The following is a 26272-nucleotide window of genomic DNA, read 5'->3' as shown; positions in this document are numbered from 1 at the left end:
ACAACCTAGTGCTCAAATGGAATGTGATAATGCAACTGAAGGAGGTGTGGGAGGGTAGGGGGGGTTGGGGTGGAGGCAGATGGTTGCCAGGCAGTAGGTCAGCAAGTTGCAACCCAGAGTAAAAGAAGTAGAAGGTAGAAAAAAGCCTCCATTCTGTCAAATAAGTGTTCCTTAAAGAATCCATTCTTGTGTGTGACATACTTGTTCTTATGATGTTTGGCTAATCACTCCATGTGTGTAGACCTCAGGCTCCTCATGCATCATGTGCAGATAGTGATAGTACCTACATCACAGGGTACTGTGTACCTGAGACCTAACCCAAGCAAGGAGCACATGCTTTGGAGTCAGTTAGCCAAGCTTCTCATCCCTGGCTCTACTACTAACTGGTCCTAGGTAGTTTCCTAATTTTCCAGCCTGTTTCCTCATCTGAATATGTGGCAACTAATAATAATATTAATAGTAATTATAAAGTCATAACTATCTTATGGAATTGCTATGAGAATTAAAGAGATATTGCATTTGAAAGGCGACTGGCACATAAATAAGCTTTCAATAAATCACAGTAGTATTGTGGTGATTTTAATTTTTGTCCCTATTATGGAAGGATCAGGAAGAGAAAGAAGGTTCAGCAAAGAAAACTGAGAACTAGGCACAAAAAGGTCTGGGTGGGGAAACTATGAGATGGGTGTCTTGGAAACCAAGGGGGGAAAGTGTTTAGAAGGAAGGATATAATACAAAAGGTTATTCAAACGTTAGTTTCTCCTGACAAAAGACTCATTTCATCTCTGAGCAACTAATGAGAATAAAGAAAGAAAGGAAGGAAAAGACCTATATGAAGGCTATCAAACATAAAATTCTCTAAAAGCCATACATTGGCTAACTCTTAATCTGATCAGAATGCCCTATTGTTCCATGTCTTCCAAATAAAGAAAATACATATTTCTTGAATAAAGGAAAAGCCAGTGTCACACAAAGTGAAATAGAGTTTCTGGTTTTTGTCATTTTGGTGAAATAAAAATTTAGACAATTTCAAGTTTACACAACAAAGAGGATGGAGGAGGGCCGAAAGGGGATGCATCACAGAAGTTTTCAAAGCAGCAATCTATACTGAACCCTAAAGCAGCTCCAATGGAAAGGAGGGTGGTGGAAAGTGTAGCATTTATTTATTTTTCCTTTTACTCTACCTGAGCCCAGAAAGAAATTATGATAGCATGGATTGTTTATCTGAGTAAGTCATTCAATGTGGGAAGGATGTGGAAAATCATTGCACTTTGAACTAGAAGAGTGGAGCAGCATTTCCCTCACCACTTACCTTTTTTAAAAATTTGTTATTTAATTAATTTATTTATTATTTTTTAATCCTCACTTGTATTTTTTCCATTGGTTTTCAGATAGAATGGAAGGGTAGGGAGAGAAAGAGAGGGAAACATCTGTGTGAGCAAAACATTGATTGGTTGGTTCCCACAGGCAACCTGACCAGGTCCAGGGATCAAATCCACAACCCAGGTACTTGCCCTTGACCAGGAATCAAAACCCTCAACCCTTCAATCCTCTGGCTGACACTCAAGCCACTGAGAAAAACTAGCCAGGGCTCATCACTCATCTTTATTTAGATGCGGGTAAAAGTTGGGGAAGAGGTCCCTTGGGAGGACAGCTGGGGAATATTAGGAGGCCCTGTGGCTTTAGGAGCATGAGTGGAGCTACCTCCTGCCTGGAGTGAGGAAGGTGTCCCTTTGGCTTTGGAGAAATGGAGGTCACTGCCAGGGCCCTAGAGGGATGCAAGGAGTGGGCCTCTTTAGCCTTTGCTCCTGGCCAGTGCTCAGCTAAAGGGTTCCAGGCAGAGGGGCCCTCACAGTCTCCTGGTCAAGGGGTGAGGAGGTGGGGCTTACAGCAAACATGGAATGTGGGGTGGGGGAGGAGTGATGGCACAGCAGGGGAGGCTGAGCCCCTACCCCCCTCCACCAAGAGAGAGTGTGAGTTGTGTGGTTTGGGGTGGGGAGTTGTAAAATGAGATTGTGGGATCCTGGATGGAGCAGGAGTAAGAAGCCAGGGAGGAGCTGAGGGGTGATTCTGGAAGGAGGAGCCCTTTAAGTCAGGTTCTGGGTGCAGCAGTCCAGGAAAGGCTGCAGTGGGCTTCTTGCAGTGCCTGGCTTCTCCCCCTCCCTCTGGGCCTCAACCCTCTTTGTCCCTATTAAGTGGGCCACCAACTGCTAGCTAACTAGAGCCCCAACACCTCGCTCCCCTCAGGACCACAGGGCCCAGAGTTCTGTGTGAAACCTCTGGGTCTGCAGTTCCTACCAGGCTTCCTGTCCATCTAAATGTGAGTCCCCAGCCTGGTCATCTGCCCCCACCCTCCTCCTCCTCTCTCCTACTCATACATCTATGCTTCCTCTTCACACACCATCTCCCACTGCAGCACCCTGTCCTCTCAGCTTAGTTGGAGCCCCTATTTCCTTCCTGACAAGCTCTCTCTCAGGTCTGGATTTATTTCACTCCACTCCCTATGTTAAATGAAATCATTTCCCTACCAACCTTGTGTTGCTCACAAGGATAGGTACTGATAAAACTGCAAGAAACATGGGACCCTTAGGGACTGAGGTCACATGCCATTTTTTTTTATCACCCTAGGATACATTTCCATTGGTTTTAGAGAAAGAAGAAGGGGAAGTGGGGATGAGGGAGAGAGAGAGACACACACAGACATGAGAAACATTGATTGGCTGTCCCCCATACTCGCACTGACCTGGGACCAAACCTGAACCTAGGTATATATCTGACCCGAAATCAAACCCACAACTTTTTCGTGTACAGGATGACACTCCAACGAACTGAGCCATGTGGCCAGAGCACACATAATTATTTATCGCCCTCCAATCTGAGGCCATGAAATAGATGTCAGGAAGGTCCTTCTGCATCTTCTCTCTCCTATTAATGCCCTTAATTCTAAAATGGTATGTGAATTTTCTAATTCCCTTATTTTTTTTTTACATGCCCTGACATCCAGATTGCTTTTTATCCTGCCCTGGCTATTCCCATTCTTGGGTCGAGGTGAAGTAAGCTTGGAATTCTTGGGCTGCTAGTGTCCTCTAGCATGCAGCTAGGGTGAGGCTTGGAAGGCCTGAGCCTCGAGGTACCACAATCCTAAGAGTAGCTAGTTTCTGTGTAATTAGGGAGGAGGCAGAGATGATAGTGTCAGCCCAAGGGACAGTCTTGTTGCTGCTTCCAGGCATTGTCCAGAAACAGCAGTAGCAGCAATCTATGAAATCTACCCTGGAAAGGAAGAGCTGCCCCTTCCCAAAGTGAACAGGAATGGAGCCCCTGAAGTACCCATTTACCATTTTTGCCCCCACCCCTGTCCCATCATCAGATTTCTCAGATGCATTAGAGAAGCATTGGGACATTATTAACAAGTAGATGGGGACTTGACTCAGTGACTTAAGAGACAGATCAATTGTGATAAGGAGCTCTTTGGGAGGTATTCAGTCTTTTTTAAAAATTTCTTTATTGATTAAGGTATTACATATATGTCCTTATTCCCCCATTATCCCCCCTCCCCACTCATGCCCTCATCCCCCTGTTGTCTGTGTCTATTGGTTAGGCTTACATGCATGCATACAAGTCCTTTGGTTGATCTCTCCCCCTTACCCCCACCCTACCGTACCTTCCCTCTGAGGTTTGATGGTCTGATTGATGCTTTTCTGTCTCTGGATCTGTTGTTCATCAGTTTATGTTGTTCATTATATTCCATAAATGAGTGAGATCATGTGATATTTATCTTCCTCTGACTGGCTTATTTCACTTAGCATAATGCTCTCCAGTTCCAAATGTCCATACTACCCAAAGCAATCTATAGATTCAATGCATTCCCCATTAAAATACCAATGGCATATTTCACAGTCCTAGAATGAACTTTCCAAAAATTCACCTGGAATAAAAAAAGACCCCGAATAGCTGCAGCAATCCTGAGAAAGAAGAACAAAGTAGGTGGGATCTCAGTACCAGATATCAAGCTGTATTACAAAGCCACTGTTCTCAAAACAGCCTGGTACTGGCACACGAACAGACATATAGATCAATGGAATAGAATAGAGAACCCAGAAATCAGCCTGAACCACTATGCTCAGTTAATATTCAACAAAGGAGGCAAGAACATACAATGGAGTCAAGACAGTCCCTTCAATAAATGGTGTTGGGAAAATTGGACAGATACATGCAAAAAAAATGAAAGTCTTTTTCAGTTTCCCTTTTCTTCATGTCTAAAAATTCTACTTTGGAGTATGACCCTCCTCATTATAGCTTCTATATTTAGTTTTCCTCTTTTTCCTCTATATTCCTAAAATTAATATCACACATAGACATTAAACTTGATGCTTATATATATTCATTGACATAGAAGGTCACCATATATAGTGCTTGGTGAAAAAATACACAGTATAGAACAGCAGTTATATTTGATCACTTTTATGTATACATATATTTATCTGGGTACACAATTATAAGGAAATATACAAAAGGACATTCATCAAAGGGCTGACAATGGCTATATGAGTGGAGAATTTCAGGTGATTTGTACTTTAGTTTTTCTATTTTCCTACATTTTTAAAGGTTTAACAAAGTGTTCTACTCCTTTCATAAAACAAAGTCAGCAAGGAAATAGATGCACAGAGAATAGACCCTTAGGGAGACAGAAGAGGGAGCAGGGACAGAGGTCAGGCCATCCCCTCCACTTTGCTGGCATCCAACACCTCCTCTTCCATGGATTAATTCATGCAGATAGAAATATACTCCCATTTTTCCTCATCACCAGTTTTTTAGTATATCTAAGGATTTACTTAGGGCTGGGTCTATCACTTTACTGTGGCTCAGAGGTCATTGTTTTTACTGGGTACCTCTTTTGACCCCTCCTCCTCTGTAGGTATCAGCTCATGCAAGGTGATGATCAGGTTCTCAAATACCTGGGCCTTTTTGCTCTCATTGTCACAGGTTTACTTGGAGTGGCCCTCTTTTCTACAATATGAACAGTGGGTTGTGTATTTTCACTTCCTGGCTCTATGCATATCCCCAGAACCATCATTCTTATACCCGGAACCACCACTGATGGAAGGAGACTGGACCTGGGAACTGTTTAGGGAATCAATGACCAATGTCTGATCCTGAGGTGGGACCCTGTCTCTGAGGGGAGGGGCACCCATGGATGGAAGTGGAGGGTCTACCAGGATCACATCCTCATCTGAGTCATTGATGATATCACCTAGCTCTATCACATTGCAGTCAGCACTGCCGATCACTATCCGTAGGCAACCCTGAAATGCCACTGGGCTGGTTGCCCTCTCCAACATTGACTCATATCTCCTGGCCTGCTTCCGATTAATAAAAGTGTCATCCCAATCCTCCTCATCCCTTATCATCTTGATTAACTCCAGGAAATTGGGAAAACACTCCTGCTCATTTGCATACATCCTGAGAAGATGCTTCAGCCTATAGTGCAGGTCCCCATTCAGCTCAGCCCCTAAAAGGAGCTGGTGTAGGCGAGTCTGGTTTGCATCTTTCTCGGCTATGAGCCCTGCCTGAATTGCATTTTGGAGCTGTACTTCTATACGGATCACATAAAGGGAGGCTTTCTCCCCTTGTGCCTGCAGGGTGTTAAAAAATTTACCATGGGCAGTGATACTGCTTTCAGACTCCCCAAACACCAATTTCATTGCCCGTAAGAAATCTGCCACACTTAGGCTGGGGTTGGCTGCCTGGAGCAAATGCATGACCTCCCGGGCAGGGCCCCTAAGGGTTTTCATCAGGCGCTTGAGCTTCTCCTCCTCAGACATATTCCAATCTGGCAGGACCCCATTGACTTGGATTAGCCAGTTTTCAAAGGTTTCTTCCCCTTGGACTGGTACTGCTCTGCCGGTAAACAAATTCATGTTTCTTTCTGCCATGTTGAACCTTAAAGGACCAAGACTCCTCCCCAAGGACCTCAACATGGAAGGGGCCCAAGGAGGCAAGGGTGTGTTTTGCCGCCGGCTATTACCCACATGAGTAATGATGCTAGCCATGACCAAATGATCAATGATTGCCTATATGTATAACAAGATGCTCAGGCTTTTAGAAAAGCCTAATCTGCAGGAGGAATTCCCAAAGCAATATTCCTGGGCTCTGCCTTCCTTGTATCTCAATAGGAGCTGTAAAAAAAGTGGCGGGGCGGATGGAGGGGGTAAAGTCAATAAGGTAGTAGACCTCAGGGAAGCTGACTGCAATAGGTTTCTCAACCTTCCTGAACATCCTGCAGTACATTTTATATTTGCCCACTGCCCTAAAATTAACCTTCAGGAAACTGTCAATTACAACCTTCTGGAGCTAGGGGGTGTCCCATGCTAACAAGGATGCTTTTCAGAGCCACATCCATCCCCTCCTACCAATCTTCCAGGAGTGAGGAGGATGGGCAAACTGTAGCTTGGAATTCCAGGTAAAATAGTGTGTGGAGCTGAACCAGGTGCTCAAAATAGAGTGCAATGGTCTAAGTCTTACAGATTTGTGGTAATAAATGAGATTAAACTCTTGGTCTCAGGTTTCAACTATAACCCCTTCTCAAAGTTTGCCGGTTATTTCTCAGATTCTTACCAGAGCTCGAAAACAAGGGCACACCTTTATTTCACTTCCAGACTCTGTAATAGGTGCTCTCCGTGAGAAATTCCTTTCTGGGGTAGGTCGACCTTTTACCACTCAGGGTCGAATATTCCAGTCCTCATATTGCATCATCCTGGAGGGCAAGGCAGGGAAGAGAAGAATCAGAAGCAGCCTCATTCCCACCACCACCCAACCACCCAACCACCCAACCACCGCTGTATCCAGACAGAAAATTCCCTCTCCCATCTTCTGAATACAAGCCAAAGCGACCCCTACATTACATTGTCTCAAGGAAATCTTCAGCCTACCAGCTCTGCAATCAGCCACACAGATTTCAAGTTCTCATTTGGCTTTGAAGGTCTACCACCTAGAAAGGGAATAGGAGTTGGAACGAACACCACCATATTCCCCTCCCGGAAGAGATGAAATGAAAAGGGTTTCAAGGCAGATAGCTAGCGATTCATCCCCACTCCTTTCCCCTAACTACCCCTCCTGAAAACGACCCCCCTCCTCAGTCTAGGCAAATCCTACCCACTAGGCAGCATCCAGTGACACCCCCACCTCCTCCCTCCAGCCGGGCTATGGGAGAGCTCCTTCCCCTGCCTCACAGTTTTCGATTCCCCAAGCGTGGAGCCGCCCAGTACTGCTGGAGCTTCCCTGAAGCTTTCACCACGCCAGGCAGTCGCACCCCCTTTCTTTACCTGTACTCATCCGGTGGACAGTGGATGGTGCTGAGTGGACAGCAAGGTATGCCGCCTTCAGATCTCTGAGGCCCTGAGGCGGGGGTGGGGGTAGGATGTTGCTTCCTAGGCCACTAAGCGAATTGGGGCTGCTAAAAGGAGCTGCTCTGCAAGGCCGCCCAGCAAGGGGGAGCTGAGTTGAGGCCTCATAGTTCCCACAGCAGCGGAGGCGGCCCCTTCTTACCCACAGGGCCCTCCCAGCAGCCACGCTTCTTTCAGCCTTTGCCCATTGAGACAAAAGAGCATAATGAGCCTGGCGGCGCGGCCAATCAGTGGGACGCGGGGGCGGCCTCCCTGGTCAGCCTCGGCCCAAGCCATAGCTAGCAAAAGGGGGGAGCTACTCGCGGGGGCTGCGGCACACAGGCGCGAGAGCCAGCGTAGTGTCAAGTGCAGCTGGGAAGCACCGGACTCGGCCGATTTGCATTTTACCCGTGAGTTTGTTGCTTTTCTCTTTGCTTCCCTTCTCCCACTCCCCTTCTACCTTACTTTCCTTAGCACTCTGCGACTGGATGTCTTAAGCACAAGGTGGGACAGAAATCAAGTGAACAATAAGAGTTCCTCACCTTTGTATAGTAGAGGGAAGGGGGGAAAGCATTTACTGAGAGCTTTCTACTTGCAGATGCTCTTGCATTAACATTCATTGATTCTTCTCAGCAGCCTTGGGAAGAAGGTAGCAGAGTGCCCATTTCATAGAGAGGGGGCTTAAGCGCCCAGGCAATATGGTTAGGAAGTGCGGAGCTAAGAGCTCATGCCCAAGTCGACATGTCTGATTTCAAAAGCTGTCTCTTGTGAACACTCCTCCCTCCCTACTCTCAGATTGAGGGTTAGTGGAGAAGAGCCAAAGTGGAGATTGGAGGGCTCATTTAGAATTACATAGAAATAGTCAGCAAGGACTCCTCTCTCTATTTCATAGATAAGGAAACAGAGAGGTTAAGTATGTTGCCTGGAACCACATAGCAAATAAGCATCAGCTTTGATTTTGCATCCAAGTCTGCTGCTCTCTGAATGCTAGTTGCTCAATTGAGCTTTTTTTTACATTAGTGTTCTCAAACCTTATCAACAGCAAGCAGTCTTGGTGTGCTGGTAGTGCAGAGGGAGGGGATGAGGGGGCTGCAGGGAGAGGGGTGTGGGAAGACATGGGCAACTTTTACATTACCCATTATACCCAAGAGGAAAGTAAGGTAACTTTCTTTCTCTTTTTTACACTAAAACAAGTTGCCAGTTTATTTTTTTTAAGTAAAACAGTATTTCTACAGCTTATGGCCCCAAAAGAGATAAAGCTCAGAGGTGAAATGACACCTGAAATTACAAGGTGAAGCCAAAATTTGGACCAAATCTCTCTGATGCCAGAACCCATGCTATTAACCAAAGTGTGGGTACAGGGCTGGCTGCCTCAGAATCATTTTGGAGAGTTTGTGAGAAATGTAGATTCCTGAGACCCACCTCTGGGGGATTTGGATTTACTAAGACTGGAATGGGGAGTATGATTTATATTTTTAAATACTACCATTGTTAATTCTGAGGTGTAAAGAGATTTGTGAACCACATCAGGTAAGTAGGCCTGCTGCCAATGTACCTGTCCACAGTATATCTGTCATGAGATGCAACTCCAGAGCAGAGATTCCTACCTAGGGTCTTTCCTGAAATTGTTGGCAAAGAATTTGGAACCTGTCTATCTTTCTGAGTCCAAAGCTTGGTAGATTTTCAAATAAGTCAGCCGCCCAGAAATGGTTAAGAACCACTTCCCTACAACCTTTCTTTATAGCATCTTCCTCTTTCAACTTGATTTTGAGAAAGAAGTGTGAGAACGAAACAATTTGATCTAAACCAAAACCATAGCTCTCTGCTGCTGATAGAGCTCTTTCATTTCCTGGCTTCAGGACAGGTTGCTAGGTTGCCCTTCTGTGAGCTCTTGAGGGGACCTCTCCTTTGCTGGATTTTCCATCACTGGCCCCAGAGAAGTAGCACCTCCATGGAAACAGCATGCAGGGCTGTCCATAGTGAACGGGTTGTGAAGCCAGGGGCTGGGAAACCTGCTCCATTTTCCGTGACTTCTGGTTCTTGGAGAGCAGGTCTTTACTTCACTTACTAGTATGTCAATTATGGCTAGAAGGCTTCCTATGGGTCTTGTTCTTGACTTCTGTTGCTTGAAAGCAAATGAACAATCTGATTCCCTTTTACTGATGAGATCATCTTCAACCTGCCAAGGTACTTCACCTGCTCCTTTCTGCCTTCTTATTTACAGCCCCAATACCTAGAGTTCCTTGAAGTAAACAATTCAGATTTGGAGATGAAGCACTTTCCATTTGAACACTGTGGACTTTTTCTTGTGGATGGAACAATGAATAGGGTAGAGGAGGGAGGTAGAAGGTTCATCTTACACAGTCAGGAGTGATGCTGGAAGTAGCTCTTAGGTTTCCTTTCCAGTGGTTTTCAACCTTCTGGCCCGTTAAATACAGTTCCTCATGTTGTGACCCAACCATAAAATTATTTTCGTTGCTACTTCATAACTGTAATGTTGCTACTGTTATGAATTGTAATGTAAATATCTGATATGCAGGATGGTCTTAGGCGACCCCTGTGAAAGGGTCGTTTGACCACCAAAGGGGTCGCGACCCACAGGTTGAAAACTGCTGCAAGTTTAGACTCTTGCTTCTGCTCTCCAATCCCATGACATCTGACCCTGGGGTTCAGTAGATTCTTCTGTGTTTAAATTGACTTCCTCACTAAATTAGGTGATCTGCAGTTGACCTGGTGAGGGTGGGTCAAATAGGACAAATAATAGATCTTAAAGCTCTGACAAAAAAAAAATAGTGAAAGGAAATGGATTGTGTAAATGTGCCTGGATCTGGTCATTAGAACAAAGTGGGAAGGTCTCTGCCCAAGGCTGGGAGGAAGATTTGCTCATTTGGCTCCAACTGGGTACAGAGCATCCCTTATCTCTGGCCTCAATATGTGGACTGTGTTCCAATTCATGGCTTTATTGAGACCACATTTTCCAATTTCTACAAAGGAACCTTAATAGCCCAAAGTTTAGGGAGATAAACGCTTTCAGTTGAACAGTTGAAACAACAATGGTTGTCCTTGACTGCCTGCCTCTGTGCCAGGAACTTTCCATCTGTTATCTTATTTAAGCTTCTCAGCAACCCTGTCAAGACAGGCATGCTATTCCAATTTGCAGATCCAGAAACGGATTTTTTGGGAGGTTAAGTAAATTGCATAAACCACACAGCTGGATAATGGAGGTACTGGGACTCCAATGCAGGGCTGTCAGACTCCAAAAGCCATGAATAGTTCTTTTTTGCTGTCTTCCAAACAAATAATTGAAAATGGACTCTGCAGATGACCCAGTACATTAGACTGATTTTAGCCTTTAGAACAATGTAGTTGTAATCTTTATTCCTGGGATCTCATTTTTTAAAGTGAAACTACTATTATAACTTGTGGAGCAACTTAAATACCAAGTATTGTGCTAAGCATTTTATATTTTTCATCTCATGCATCCTTCATGACAATAATTTTACAGATAAGTATACTGAAGCACAGAGAGGTAAAGAGACAGAGACTTGGCCAAGGTCATAAAGCTAGGAAGTGGCACTGCAAAATTCAAACCCACAATGCACTGCAGTGTGGAAAACAAATGTGGCCCTCATTCTAAATCATCTCTCTGTCAGCCACAGCTGTATCTCCTTCCCATGGTCTGCATCCAGCACCATGCACCACTCATGCTTTTAAGTCACAGTGCCTTAGGCCTCTTCCTCAGCCTAGAATACCTGCCCTCACTCCTCTACCTAATGAAGGTCTGCTTATTGGTTAAAGATCAAGTCAGATGCCCCTCCCTGAAGAAAAATTTCTGGCTGTTCCCTGTCCCAGGTGGAATACATAGCTCTTGCCTTTCTACTCTGTCCTTGATTACACACTTTGTTTTGCCTTCCAGTGTAGATTAGCTCATTGTTGACCAGTCTACCCCACTATATTCCTAAGCCCTTTAAGGTAGGTACAAAGTCCTATTTACTTCCAGCTCCACAGTGATTTACCCACAGTTATTCACTAGATCAGTGGTTGACAAACTCATTCGTCAACAGAGCCAAATATCAACACTACAACGATTGAAATTTCTTTTGAGAGCCAAATTTTTAAAACTTAAACTATATAGGTAGGTACATTGTTATTAACTTAATTAGGGTACTCCTAAGACTTAGGAAGAGCCACACTCAAAGGGCCAAAGAGCCACATGTGGCTTGCGAGCTGCAGTTTGCTGACCACGGCACTAGATGATCATACTGAATACATGTTTGTGAGCTGACCAACAGGTTGGCTCAGGTATGCCCTGAATGAATGGACAAATGTGGGACTGGATCCTTGGATGGTCACACAGGCTGTCCATCTGGACTAGTCTGGCCAGGGGAGTCTGGAATCCCCTGGGCTCACTTTAGTGGGCTACAAATGCAGGAGGCACAGGCCAACTCCAGGCCCAACCTGTGGTCTTGACTTTGAAATTCATCTTAATGGGGCAGGTTGTCTGGGATTGTTTAACACCTTGACATTTACAGAAGAAAAGTCTTTCCCACCTCCAAATGAACATGGGATTGGTTCCATCATACCACATCATCTGGTTCTGGCTGGCCTGAGAATGTCCCACAGGAACATTTGCTCTGTGGAGACAGATGTGAGGTCAGGAAGCATCTTATTTTTATTTATTTATTTTTATCGAGGCCACCATGCTATGGATGCTCAACCACTTTATCTCATTTGATTTTATTAATCTTCAAAACTACATATTGAGAGAGATCTATTGTCCTTATTTTATAGCTGAAGAAACCAAGACTTGGTGAAGTTTCTTGAACAATCAGACAACTAAGTAAATGTGGAGGCAGAATTCAGTCTCAGGTCAGTCTGTCCCCAAGACTAGCATCTGAACAAGAAAAACTGGACTCTCCTCACCCCCATTAAATAGGAAAAATTAGATTTATAAAATGACAAATTAGATGTTTAAGATAAGATATGTCTAAATAATTCACCTTTAATCCCTGAAAATGACTGGAAAAAGGGGCAAAAAAAAAATCAGGGATGGAAAAATACAATTAATTCCTCTATCAAATATTTGCCAAAATTCCCCCATGTCAATGCCCTGACATGCACAGTATGAGCATACCTAGGGAGATTTTTACCCGGTTTTCTCATTTTATAACTCAGATGGAGGAGACTACAAGATGTAAATTAATTTCTAAAGGTCGCATAGGATTGGGAAGTTAACACAACTGGCACTTAGAATGATGGTCTGCCAAATCCTAGCTCCGTTTTCTCTCTGCTAAGTCAGCCTGCCTTATGCAGCTAGTAATGTTTTTAGGTTACTCAGGAAAGTATTGGAAGGAAGTGGTACACTGTTGCACTCTGAAATAGAAGAAGGAACAGACATTTCCCTCATCACTCATCTTTATTTAGATGCGGGTAAAAGTTGGGGAAGAGGTCCTTTGGGAGGACAGCTGGGGAATATTAGGAGGCCCTGTGGCTTTAGGAGCCTGAGTGGAGCTACCTCCTGCCTGGAGTGAGGAAGGTGTCCCTTTGGCTTTGGAGGAATGGAGGTCACTGCCAGGGCCCCAGAGGGATGCAAGGAGTGGGCCTCTTTAGCCTTTGCTCCTGGCCAGTGCTCAGCTAAAGGGTTCTAGGCAGAAGGGCCCTTACAGTCTCCTGGTCAAGGGGTGAGGAGGTGGAGCTTACAGCAAACATGGAATGTGTGGTGGGGGAGGAGTGATGGCACAGCAGGGGAGGCTGAGCCTCTACCCCCCTCCACCAAGAGAGAGTGTGAGTTGTGTGGCTTGGGGTGGGGGGTTGTAAAATGAGATTGTGGGATCCTGGATGGAGCAGGAGTAAGAAGCCAGGGAGGAGCTGAGGGGTGATTCTGGAAGGAGGAGCCCTTTAAGTCAGGTTCTGGGTGCAGCAGTCCAGGAAAGGCTGCAGTGGGCTTCTTGCAGTGCCTGGCTTCTCCCCCTCCCTCTGGGCCTCAACCCTCTTTGTCCCTATTAAGTGGGCCACCAACTGCTAGCTAACTAGAGCCCCAACACCTCGCTCCCCTCAGGACCACAGGGCCCAGAGTTCTGTGTGAAACCTCTGGGTCTGCAGTTCCTACCAGGCTTCCTGTCCACCTAAATGTGAGTCCCCAGCCTGGTCATCTGCCCCCACCCTCCTCCTCCTCTCTCCTACTCATACATCTATGCTTCCTCTTCACACACCATCTCCCACTGCAGCACCCTGTCCTCTCAGCTTAGTTGGAGCCCCCATTTCCTTCCTGACAAGCTTTCTCAGGTTCTCAGATTCACACTGAGCATTAATTTTTTCTTGAGCACTGCTTCTTCCCTTTTTATAATGGTTCCGACTCAGAGGCAATTCTGTCTGCCCTCTCCCCAGGACATATGGTAATATGGAGATGTTTTTTGTTGTCATAGCTGTTTAGGGCAAAACTGGTGCTACTGGCATCCAGTAAGTAGAGGCCAGGATACTGCTAAATATCCTACCATGCACAGGATAGGCACTAGAACAAAGAATTTTCTGTCCCAAAATGTCAATAGTGTCAAGGCTGAGAACCTCTGCTCTGTCATACAAGGTTAGGCATGGAAATTGCTAGGTGCAGAGTCTTTTGGTGCTGAATTTCTAGGAACAGCTCCTCTTTCTATTCCTCATTCTGGATAGGGGAACATGAAACAGCTACAACATAGGCAAGAATCTACAGAAACAGAGTAGAGGAAGACTCACCACTCCTAAAACTTCCAATTTTTAAAGGCAACAACTTTTGAATGCCTTTCTGCTGTACAAGATAGTGCCACTTTTCAGAAAGAGAATAGCAACTTATTATTCTAGCAACTTATCAAATGTGACTTTTCATGTGGTGAAAACAGAATATAATAGGTTTTGGAGCCCTCCTTCTCCAGTTTTATTCAATCTTAAACTTCCTTTGAATATTAGAATATTTGCTGTGTCAGCAAAACACTGTAGCGGTGACTCCAGAAAAACTAACTGCCTTTGTTTTAATTCTTCCTTAAGAGAGTTATTTCTCAGAGGCTGGACCAAAGAGTGGCTTGTTTCCTTAAAGCTGAGTTTCTCATAGTTCTCTTTCTAACTAAGCAGTGAAAATGCTCACCAACAGATTTAATAGTCAGCCTAACTTATTCCCCCCAACTCTTACCAGTTTATTCCATCTGCACCCAGTTGTCTCCAGCATGGGGGAACCGAACCACTCTCCCGGGAAGGAGCTTCAGCACTGGACGCGAGCAGAGACTCCTGGAAAGAAAAGCTGGCATTCCCAGGCCTATGCCCTTGGGGCCATTTCCAATTTTATGTCTACTTTTCTGACCTTTCCTATTTATAAGGTTGTATTCCGGCAACAGATCCATGCTGTGGCGGTGTCAGAGGCTCTGCGACAGCTTTGGCAAGAAGGCCCCCAATACTTCTACCGGGGAATCTACCCGCCTCTTCTCTCCAAGACATTGCAAGGGACTCTACTATTTGGGACTTATGATAGCCTGTTGTGCTTTCTCTCCCCTGAGGGGCCACACTCTCTGGGACACCGCTGGGCTGCAGGGCTCATGTCTGGTGTGGTGGAGGCTGTGGCACTCAGCCCCTTTGAAAGGGTGCAAAACGTGCTCCAGGATGGTCGCAAGCAAGCTCGCTTCCCTACCACCTTCAGCATTCTCAAGGAATTCAACTCTTATGGGCTTTGGGGGCGGCTATCGCTGGGGTACTATCGTGGTTTCTGGCCTGTCCTTCTCAGGAACAGCCTGGGGAGTGCTTTGTATTTCTCCTTCAAGGACCCCATCCAGGATGGCTTGGCAAAACAAGGCCTACCTCACTGGGTCCCTGCCATGGTGTCTGGCAGTGTCAATGGAACAATCACCTGCCTAGTTCTCTATCCTCTGATTGTACTAGTTGCCAATATGCAGTCCCATATTGGCTGGCAGAGCATGCCCAGCCTGTGGGCCTCTGCCCAGGACATGTGGGACACTCGGGGCCGAAAGGTGTTCCTGATCTACCGTGGAGGATCCCTCGTCATCCTAAGGTCCAGTGTGACATGGGGCCTCACTACCGCTATCCATGACTTCCTTCAGAGGAGGTCTCATTCCAGGAAAGAGCTGAAAGACTGACTAGCTTCAGAAAGTGTGACCATGGCAACTTTGTTATTCTAAGTCTTCTTGGGTTGGTCTAAATAGCTTACTTCTTTGGCTTGGTTATCTAATACAATCATTCTTAGGATATTTGAACTGTCAGTGCATTAGAGAAGTTCCCAACCACCAACCTGTTGGGAACAGACAAAGCCTAGTATCCTTCCTTGGTCAGAAAGAGAAAGTCACTCCTGCCAGTCCACAGCTTCAACAGCCTTGGACTTAGGAGGCCTATAAATAACTTGTCAACCAGATGAAATGTCATTTCTTTAAGGAATTCTTTGATAATAAGAGGAAAGTTTAAAAGAACTTTAATTAGGCACTGTGAGTTTTGGGACCCCTCTTGTTCTCTGGACCAAACTGAGTGGAGGACCAGGAACTCCAAGTTCAAAGAACTAAGCTTGACTCTTACGATGGGGATTGCATAGAACTTCTCAAATGGCTATATTTTCATGACATTGTTCACTACACCTGTCACCACTACTCTCATTTCTCACAACTATGGGTAGCTTCAGGGTGGCCGTTGTAGCTGGGAATTCTAAATTAGACTTGTTTCAATTGATTAGGTGCCAAAAGAACTGTTGAGCTGGAAGTGGCAGTGGGGAGAGTTGTGGTTCATGGATATATAGAAAGAATAGACTTTGAAGGAAGCGATTTAGTTGCATGTAAAGTAGAAAAAAATGACCATATATTGCTTGGAATTATCTGCGGGGACATTTTTGTTAGCAAAGCAATGGCATTGCCTAGAAACCACTTTAGTTTCCCTAAGAAATCATCACAGATCATTGCATATTTTATTGCTGTCGATATAGTCACTGTGACATAAATTAAAGGTCAGAAATCTTAGCCTGTAGTTCAGAGCCATTCAAAGTATAGTACTCATAACTTTTAGCATTTCATCACACCACTCTCACTTACATAGATTTCATATACCAGCCAAACTGGACTATTGTTTTCTCCCCCAAAATGCCCCAAACTTTACCATGGCCATACTTTGGCCCACACTTATTCTCTTCACCTCCAGTGTCCCTTCTCCACATGCCAGTCTGCCAAAATCCTTCCAGAACCTCAAAGTCCAGCTTAGAGGCCACCTTCTCTGTGGTGCCTCTCCTGATTACGCACAACTGAATGTGATGGTAGCCTCTTGTGATAACTTAATATATGGCGCTGATTCCATTATGTTACTAATGTCATGTGGCCCTGCGTTCTTGGTGTTCTTCAATACCTCCTACTAGACTGTAAAACTCCTAGAAGGCAGGGATTCTTGTACACATGTTTAAATCTTCTATTGTGCCTAGGTGCTCAATAATGGTTGAATTATTGAATTGATTATCAAACTGTGATATGGTCTTTATCCTCAGGGAGCTGTCTCTTGTACATGAAGATAATGTCACCAACTCACTCTCAGCAAGAGACATACTTTTGGGGTGTGATTTTGTTTTCTTTTACAGTGGGTCCTTGACTTACAAGTTTAATTCGTTCGGAGACGGCGCTCGTTAAGGAGCTCGTTAACTCAAATTAGTCTATCAACTCAATGCAAAAAATCGGCCCAGAGACAGCTGGTATCTCAAAAAACTCGTTAGTCGGGACACTCGTAAGTCAAGGCCCCACTGTATTAGTATATTTAGTTTTGTGTTATATGTTGCTGCTGCTGATAATAATGATAATAAATGGCTTTCAACTGGAACATTTGACCAGTTTGTTATTCATGGTATGTTTGCTATTAGCAACACTTTAGGAACTGAAATTTCACTAACAGAAACATATTGCTTAACAGTCTCTTTAATTCAGCTGGAATTTTGAGGATTTCCAAGATGACATATGTTGCAGTTTTCCCCTGATAGATATGATAATGACCTCCACTTGCACATCCATACCCAACTGAATTCATCATTTGTAATGACATGATTGTAGATCCTTGTAATGAGAATTCCTCACTGAATATCACAAAAACTAGACACCACTGTAGGTAATACGAAATCAGAGAGCATTTGCCAGCAAGATCAACAGAAAATGGCTTGTCCAGAATAACTGCAGATGAGTTCCCACGTCTGATCCCATACAGACTTAGATGGGATAGGGGCAGTACTCTTCCTATAGACTAAAGGAGGGAAAACACAGTCTGCACAAGTGACAGCAAAATAGAACAGCAGCTAGTTATATTTCAAGGCTAGCTCAGAAGAAAGAAACTATTATTTATAAAAATTCGTAACTTAGCTATGACTTTGGTTTTTAAGCTGAAAAGGAAAGGATACATTACTGTATCCACCCACGTTTTTATTCAAGAGATGCATTTATTTCCAACTATGCTGTCAATTTCCACTTAAGTCACTGCCAGTATATGTCTCTTTCTTCATTTTATTTTTTTTTTTATTTTATTGATTTTCTTACAGAGAGGGATAGAGAGTCAGAAACATCGATGAGAGAGAAACATCGATCAGCTGCCTCCTGCACGCCCCCCACTGGGGATGTGCCTGCAACCAAGGTACATGCCCTTGACCTGAATCGAACCTGGGACCCTTGAGTCCGCAGGCCGACGCTCTATCCACTGAGCCAAACCGGTTAGGGCTCTTTCTTCATTTTAACTTATTTAGAAACTATTTCAAACTTTTAAAAAATTGCCAGCATAACTAAAGTATATAGAACACTCCCATGCTCTTTACCCAAATTTACCTACTGTTAACGTTATTTACAGTTGCTTTATTATTTGAGACTTCATTCTCTAGCTCTACACACACACACACACACACACACACACACACACACACACGACATTTTTCCTGAACTATCAAAGAGTTGCAATTGTAGTATTTCTAGATTCAATGTTTATAGAATCAAATTATTTTAAAAAGACTGTTTTATCTCTATGTTAATGGCACAGTTATTATAGAATATTAAAAAATCCAATTTCATGGCATATTTTGAAGCTACATTGGTGGTAATTGTTTCAATTTACTATATTTGCCTTTATAAAAACTTTAAATTTACATTAAGTATGTTAATACCTGAAGTTATGCAATTATAACATAAACACAAATTTACAAATAAAGCATGTTATAATTTAAATAGTTTTTTTACAAATTGGTTCATAATAAAAACATAGGCAAAATTATAAAATTATTTAAACCTATCAACTTTTTCCATTTAAATCTTCTGAGTAAAGTTTGAGTGTAATAGTTTCTAGTAATTTTAAATGTCCATATTTAGTTTTGTAAAGTTAATGTGGCTATATTTTCTGACGTTTAAAAATGACTTTTGAACTTGAGATCTATAAAATAAGGTTTTTAAATACTGATGTCTTTAAAACTTATAAAATGTAAAATTTAACACTAAAGCTACTTGGTATAAAAAGTTGAAAGAAAAATAATAAAATTCCCTGTATAAGCCCTGTGTATTTTTGTCTAAATGTAAACTATATCAGCTTTTCTAAAATACAAGGTGAAATAATAAATGATTAATGTACTAACACAATTATATGGTTTATGATACTTAATTTTGCTTTTAAATTTTATTTTAAAACATGAAATAGCATTATAATCTAACTACATGTTTGGGGTAACTGCATATACTGTAGTATATTAAAATTAATAAAATAATGTTACATATGATAGAAAAAGGCATTATACATCAGGAAATTTTGAAAAATTTCATGAAAAGAATGCGATGAGAATACAATATTTTTCTGTTCTGTTCACTTCAATTTCCCTGTTTCTTTGATACCATCTTCCTTCTAATCAAATCTTCAACACCTCTTTCCTCATCCTCAATCCCAGTTGGTGACCTTGATTTCCATTTCATTAAGAAAGAAGGAACATTCAACAGAGAACTGTCAGTTAAAAGAACATTTATAAAGCTATCAGCCACCTAACGACTACCTAGGACAAGAAGTAGAACACCTTGATTACCCCTATTCCCTTCACTCCTGATCCCCAGTCCCAAGTCATGACATTCCTCTACCTTCCTAGAGGTAACCCCCATCCTGACTATTGTGATTTCATTTTTTTCCTTTTCTTTATAGGTTTATTGTCTATATGAGTAAGCAAACCTAAACAATACAGATTTGTTTTTATAGATATTTAAACTTTATATACTTGGAATTGTGACTGTCTTCTTTCACTTCACATTATTTGTGAGATTCATTCATGTTGCAGGTAGCGGTGGTTATTTCAATCATGATAAATTTACTTTAAAAAGTCTTCGTTCCTTAGAGCAATTTTAGGTTCATAGCAAATTTGAGAGGAAGTTACAGGGGTTTTCTATACATTCCCTACCCGCACACATACATAGCCTCTTCCATTATCAATATTTCCCATCAGAGTAGTACATTTGTAACAATTATCACTTAAAATCCAGAGTTTATATTAGAGTTCACTCTTGGTACACTTCCTATGGGTTTAGACAAATGTATAATGACATGTATCCACTATTATAGTATCATACAGAGTAGTTCCATTGCCCACCACTAAAATCCTCTGTGTTCTACTGTTCATCTCCCTCCAGCTTCTGGCAACCACTGATCTTTTTACTGTCTCCATAATTTACATTTAAGATAATGTTATATAGTTAAAATCATACAGTATGTAGCTTTTTCAGATTGGCTTCTTTCATTTAGTAATGTGCAGTTAAGATTCCTCCATGTCATTTTATAGCTTGATAGCTCATTTATTTTAAGAACTGAATAAATAATGTATCACAATTTATTTATTCACTCATCTACTGAAGGACATACAGGTTGCCTCCAAGTTTTGGCAGTTATGAATAAATTTGTTATAAACATCTGTGTGCAGATATTTGTGTGGACATGTTTTCACTAACTTTGGATAAATATAAAGGGAAAAAATTGCTAGATTGTATAGTAAGCATATATTTAGTGTTTTAAGAAATTTTCCAAAGTGTCTGGCTATACCATTTTGCATTTCCATTAACAGTGAATGAGAGTTTCTACATCCTTGTCAGCATTTGCTGTTGTCAATGTTGGGCATGTAGGGCAATTCAATCCTTAATGGCCACTTGTAAGCTTCCTGCCACAGGAGAACAACAACAACAAACAAAAACAGGAAAAACTTGCTGGACACAAGGAGTCAGACAATACAATGAATGGAAACTGTCCTGAGGGCATCTGATCACATCCCCATCCCCATCACAAGCCCACCAGCTCAGCCCCAGACCCACTGATGACAAAAGTTTCCCACCAGTGACTGCATATAAGGATAAAGCTCCAGCTCCTGGGTCCTGCCATCATGGACCCAATGTCTCGGTGGCTCGGTGCTGTGCAGCCCTTCCCCTTGGGTATCCCATCCTCATCCCCTTTCCCTAAATAAATTCAATTTTTCTTTATCCACAGGCTGAGATGGCTATTTAGCACCATCCACCATGTTCACCTTTCATTTTGGTGGCCCTATGGAGATATCCAGAAGGGAAATCCCTTTCCTTCCCTTCCCCTCATCCCACCCCCAATCCCTAGGGACTTTAGGCTCAGGGTCCAACACCAACCAAGGCTTTCTGGACTCCCAAGCAGTGGCAGGAATGCCAGATTATCAGGCTTTCTGATTTCTACTAGTGGGTGATGTTAGAAATAAGGTGAGTCCTGCAAACAAGGGGTCCACGTGGAACACAAAGCCACTCAGGAGCCAGGCAGCGAGGCAGGATCTTTACTCCTGCAGGAGGGTGCGCAGCACATGGTGTGAGAGCACACCCACACTGAGCAGGAGTCCATCATCTTTTATTCCTGACCCACGTGACCTGTCCCTCACTCTTGATTGGAGCCAGGCTCACAGTCCTTCCTGATTGGCTAATTTAAAGGGAGGAATTGGCCTTTGCCATTTCAAGATGGCGGCTCCCAGGGGAGCTACAAGTCATGCGGCCAAAATGGTGGCTGCCAAGGCACAGGAGCCAAAATGGTGGTTGCCATGTCACAGGAGCCACCATGGTGACTGCCACATTACAGTCTAAAATGGCTCTGTCTAAACCAGGGGTGGGCAAACTTTTTGACTTGAGGACCACAATGGGTTCTTAAACTGGACCGGAGGGCCGGAACAAAAGCATGGATGGAGTGTTTGTGTGAACTAATATAAATTCAAAGTAAACATCATTACATAAAAGGGTACAGTCTTTTTTTTTTTTTTTTTAGTTTTATTCATTTCAAACGGGCCGGATCCGGCCCGCGGGCTGTAGTTTGCCCACGGCTGGTCTAAACTATTCTTTGACAGAAAAGATCGCCTGTTTTTCTCACAAGGCCAATCATGGAATTCTCTACAGTCAGCTCCCTTCCTGCTGGGAAAGCCCTTTTCCTTCCCATCTAAGACTGTTATGGCTTCACCTGAAGCACCAAAGACAGCCCCTGGAGCATAGTGGAGATTTCCTGTGGTGGAGGCTGAACAAAGACATTTGGCAAACAGGGGTGCCCGGGCGTTGCTGAGCAGAGCAGACCTGTGTAGCTGGAGGGGGTGCAGGTGTCACACTGGAGGAGGCTGACTTGCCCAAGAGCTGCCTCCCAGCCAGACTGTATCACAGGGAGTTGTTTGGTCTGAATAGTCTTGCTTCACCCCAAATCGGAGACGCTTGTTGGCTGTGATTTGGTGCCAATGACCATCAGTTGACATTTATTTTGTGTGTGTTTTTTTAGAGCTCACAAATTCATTATCAGACCAAAAAGTCTAAGATTAACAGGCATAAGCTTCATCATAAGGGGGAGAAGCTTCATCATGACAAAGGTATGGAATGTTTAGGCAAATACATGTATGTTCTTTGATAGAGTAAATTACATCTCTTTAAAATTCCTTTCAACAGGGTTTGTTTAGGACAGCAGCGTTTTCATTCTTTATTGGATCTTCGTAATTCTTAAAAGCGTAAGAGATATCCATTCGGAAACTATGTGAGAGACTCTGTGGCCTCAAAACCAAGTCAAATCCTACCCTCTCCCTAGTAATATTCTACCATTATATAATATTCATAAATAACCTTCAGTGACCGCTATGAATGGAGCTTTGCTTTGTGTTAGAAGTACTCCAGGGGAAGGAAACCAAGATGGCGGTATAGGTAAACACCGGAAATTGCTGCCTCCCACAACTACTTCAAAAATACAATGAAAAGACAAAACGGACAGCATCCAGAACTACAGGAAGGCTGGCTGAGTGGAAATTCTACAACTAGAAGGAAAGAAAAGCACACTGAGAGCCAGAGGAGCTGCGGAAGTAAAGTGCAGAGGTACGGAGGCTCGCACACGCAGAAAGGGGCTGGCACCTGAGGACGCGGCTGTCTTTTTGAATTGGGAGGGAGTCACAAGCTCCCGACTGCTCTGAACTCCGGTTCCAGGAAGTCTCTGGGGACCCAGGACTCATACGGGGAGAAGCTGGACTGTCTGGCAGCAGGCAGAACTCGGAACTCGAGGGCGGCTTTCCCTCAGAGGTGCTTGCAGCAATTACCGGGACACTGAGACACGCGGCCCCTTAGGGCAGGGCTGAGGATCTGCCATAGCTGCTTGCTCCGCCCTTTGATTCCCTGAGACCCCGCCCCATCCAGGCTCCGGCAGTGGCTTTTGCATATGAATGCCCTGGCCCTTTACAACCTGAAAATTACCTAACAAATTGCAGCTGGGCCAGACAGACCCAGGCTTCCAAGAGAAGGCCCAAGGCCCCACATCAGCTTGCATTGCTTCACAGCTGGGCCGCATCTGGGCACCTCCAAACTCCAAAAAAGGAAGAGGAATCTGCAGTTTTCTTCTTAGCTCCTGCTGGGTAACCTCAGGAAGAGGCTAAATTAGCACCTCCTTAGATCCAAGAGCCAGTGTACCAAGTGGTCAGAGTGGGACCATCCAGATTACAACTCCTCAGATCCATAAGGGACACACTCAGGGGCCAGACTCAGTGAGCACCAAAGCCCCAGTGAAGCAAGTCTTTCCCCAGAAGGGTGTCTTCAGCACAGAAGTTCTCCCACTGCAGACACAGCTGATTCTCACTGCCAATTGGCCTGGAGGTCAATTCCTCCCAGTGATCCTACAACAATCAAGGCATAACTACAACAAGACTGTGCACAAAGCCCACAAAGGGGTGCACCAAGAGTGTCCATCTCAGGTAACTGGGGAGGCTGAACCACTGGGCCCTACAGGACACCTAGCACACAAAGCCACTCTGCCAACACAGGGAAGCATAAAAAATGCAGAGACAAAGAAACAGGTTACAAATGACAGAAATGGAGGAAAGCAAACTACTGGATATAGAGTTCAAGGCCATGTTTATAAGGTTTTTCAAGAATTTTATGGAAACCGCCGATAAACTTAGTGAGACCCTGGAGGATATGAAAAAAGACCAACTAGAAATTAAGCATACACTGACTGAAATAAATAATAATATACAGAGATCCAACAGCAGACAAGAGGATTCCAAGAATCAAGTCAAAGGTTTGAAATATGAAGAAACGAAAAATACCCAACCGAAAAAGAAAAAAGAAAAAAGAATCCAAAAATATGAAGATAGTGTAAGGAGCCTCTGGGACAGCTTCAAGCATACCAACATCAGAATTATAGGGGTACCAGAAGAAGAGAGAGGGCAAGATATTGAAAACCTATTTGAAGAAATAATGACAGAAAACTTCCCCTACCTGGTGAAAGAAATAGACTTACAAGTCCAGGAAGCACAGAGAACCCCAAACAAAAGGAATCCAAAGAGGACCACACCAAGACACATCATAATTAAAATGCCAAGAGCAAAAGACAAAGAGAGAATCTTAAAAGCAGCAAGAGAAAGACAGTCAGTTACCTACAAGGGAGTACCCATACGACTGTCAGCTGATTTCTCAACAGAAACCATGCAGGCCAGAAGAGAGTGGCAAGAAATATTCAAAGTGATGAATAGCAAGAACCTACAACCGAGATTACTTTATCCAGCAAAGCTATCATTCAGAATTGATGGTCAGATAAAGAGCTTCACAGATAAGAAAAAGCTAAAGAGTTCATCACCACCAAACCAGCATTATATGAAATGCTGAAAGGTATTCTTTAAGAAGAGGAAGAAGAAAAAGGAACTCTTACCATTTACCACAGCATGGATGGAACTGGAGAGCATTATGCTAAGTGAAATAAGCCAGTCAGAGAAGGATAAACACCACATGATCTCACTCATTTGTGGAATATAATGAACAACATAAACTGATGAACAAGGACTGATCCAGAGACCGAGAGGCATTGATTGGACTGTCAGACCTTGGAGGGAAGGTAGGGGAGGGTGGGGGTAAGGGGGAGGGATCAACCAAAGGACTTATATGCAAGCATATAGGCCTAACCAATGGACACGGACAACAGGGGGGTGAGGGCATGAGGGGGGGGGGTAGGGGGTAACGTGGGGATAAGGACACATATGTAATATCTTAATCAATAAAAAATGTATTTTTTAAAAAAGTACTCCAATACTTCAAAAATGCTACAGCTGGAGAAATGTAAATAAAAAAAAAGCACCTAAGATAGCTTTTTACTTCTTCAAAAAGTCTCTGGTGTTACAAATTTTCTTTCCTCTTAGCTCTACAGTTTTGATTTTTTTAAAAAAATATATTTTATTGATTTTTTACAGAGAGGAAGGGAGAGGGATAGAGAGCCAGAAACATAGATCAGCTGCCTCCTGCACACCCCCCACTGGGGATGCACCCTCAACCAGGTTACATGCTCTTGACCGGAATTGAACCTGGGACCCTTGAGTCCACAGGCCAACGTTCTATCCGCTGAGCCAAACCGGTTAGGGCTACAGTTTTGATTTTAAAGTCAACACCCACGATGGACTTGCAGGCCTTGCAGGTGTTAGGGGTGAAGAGCCCCACCAGGCTGGTCTCCCCACGCCGCCTCCACCTCCAGGTTCAATGATGATGACCTGAAGTCGGCTGGCCTGGGGGGCAGCGTCCTCCTGAGGGCCTGGCCCCTCCGACCCCAGCACCACAGCACCAGGTAGCTGGTGCCCGAGGCCGCTGCCCCCTGCACGCCTCTGCAGGGAGGCGCCTGGGTCCATGCATGCATATGGCTCCTGATCGCCCCTGCTGGTCGCCGCCCACCTTGCACCCTGAGCCAGGGCGCCCCCTGGGCCTCCGCTGTGCACCTGGGGTCGACCCGGGCTCACAGTCTGCCCCTTCCAGTGGTCCCCGCAGCCCACGGCTTCCTCTGCCAGCTGCGCTGCTGGTTGGCTGTTGGTGCCCGCGCCCCCAGTTGACATTTATTAATCCAAGCGTTTATTATGGGTATGGATTAATGCATACTTATTGAATAGCTGGGCTTCTTTACATAATGGAAAGTCCAGCAGGCAAATTACCAACGAGCAATAATTTTGATTTGTCAACCAATGGTCCTTTGCATCAATTCAATCCCCAATTTAGGGGCGCTGTGAAAAAGGAAACTTCCCTGCAACAGCTACAATGTGAAACAGTAAGGCTGTGGAACAACGCAACAGTGCCGCAGCTTAATGATGAAGCAGCACAGCTTGAAACAGCAGGACTTTGAGAAGGCGGCAAAGTAAGGCGGCCTAGGAGGGAGGGGGAAGGCTCCAGCTGCTACAGCTCCAGCGCCGGCACCATTGCTTCTGCTACCGAGAGGCCACTCAGTGTTTCAGCTTCCGTTGGGTAATATCTTCACTGGAAAAAGAAAGCGTGCTCACTACAAATGCTATTGTGTTTACTTAACAAATACAATATTCCCTGTGCAAAAACAATGTCCTCAGACAATGCTTTAGACAACAGATTGTATAGGTGTTTTTTTTTTTTAACTCAATGGAAAGTCCA

The 26272-nt window shown here is 44.0% G+C and overlaps 3 protein-coding genes across 3 annotated transcripts; 1 reads left to right on the top strand and 2 right to left on the bottom strand.

Moving 5' to 3' along the window:
• Positions 1 to 4453: 4453 nt before the first annotated feature.
• On the bottom strand, positions 4454 to 8521 carry LOC308511767 (uncharacterized protein; the record flags this gene model as incomplete). Its single annotated transcript, XM_081081668.1, has 5 exons — positions 4454 to 5898; positions 6640 to 6754; positions 6930 to 6988; positions 7323 to 7581; positions 8414 to 8521. The coding sequence occupies 4 exons, from the start codon at positions 8519 to 8521 to the stop codon at positions 6740 to 6742; spliced, it is 441 nt and encodes a 146-aa protein (XP_080937794.1). The 3' UTR covers positions 4454 to 5898; positions 6640 to 6739.
• Positions 4853 to 6050, bottom strand: ZCCHC18 (zinc finger CCHC-type containing 18; the record flags this gene model as incomplete). The annotated part of the gene is given in 4 exon segments (XM_081115269.1): positions 4853 to 4868; positions 4870 to 4985; positions 4989 to 5036; positions 5040 to 6050. Coding segments are annotated over 4 exon segments (1191 nt in total).
• A 6039-nt stretch (positions 8522 to 14560) lies between the features above and the next one.
• On the top strand, positions 14561 to 15499 carry SLC25A53 (solute carrier family 25 member 53; the record flags this gene model as incomplete). Its single annotated transcript, XM_081081859.1, has 1 exon — positions 14561 to 15499. Exon 1 carries the CDS (start codon positions 14579 to 14581, stop codon positions 15497 to 15499), a length of 921 nt encoding a protein of 306 aa, XP_080937985.1. The 5' UTR covers positions 14561 to 14578.
• Between the last annotated feature and the right edge of the window lie 10773 nt (positions 15500 to 26272).

The sequence above is a fragment of the Myotis nattereri genome (assembly GCF_964212035.1).
Source record: "Myotis nattereri genome assembly, chromosome: X".
Taxonomy (NCBI): domain Eukaryota; kingdom Metazoa; phylum Chordata; class Mammalia; order Chiroptera; family Vespertilionidae; genus Myotis; species Myotis nattereri.
This window is presented reverse-complemented; position numbering and strand designations above follow the sequence as displayed.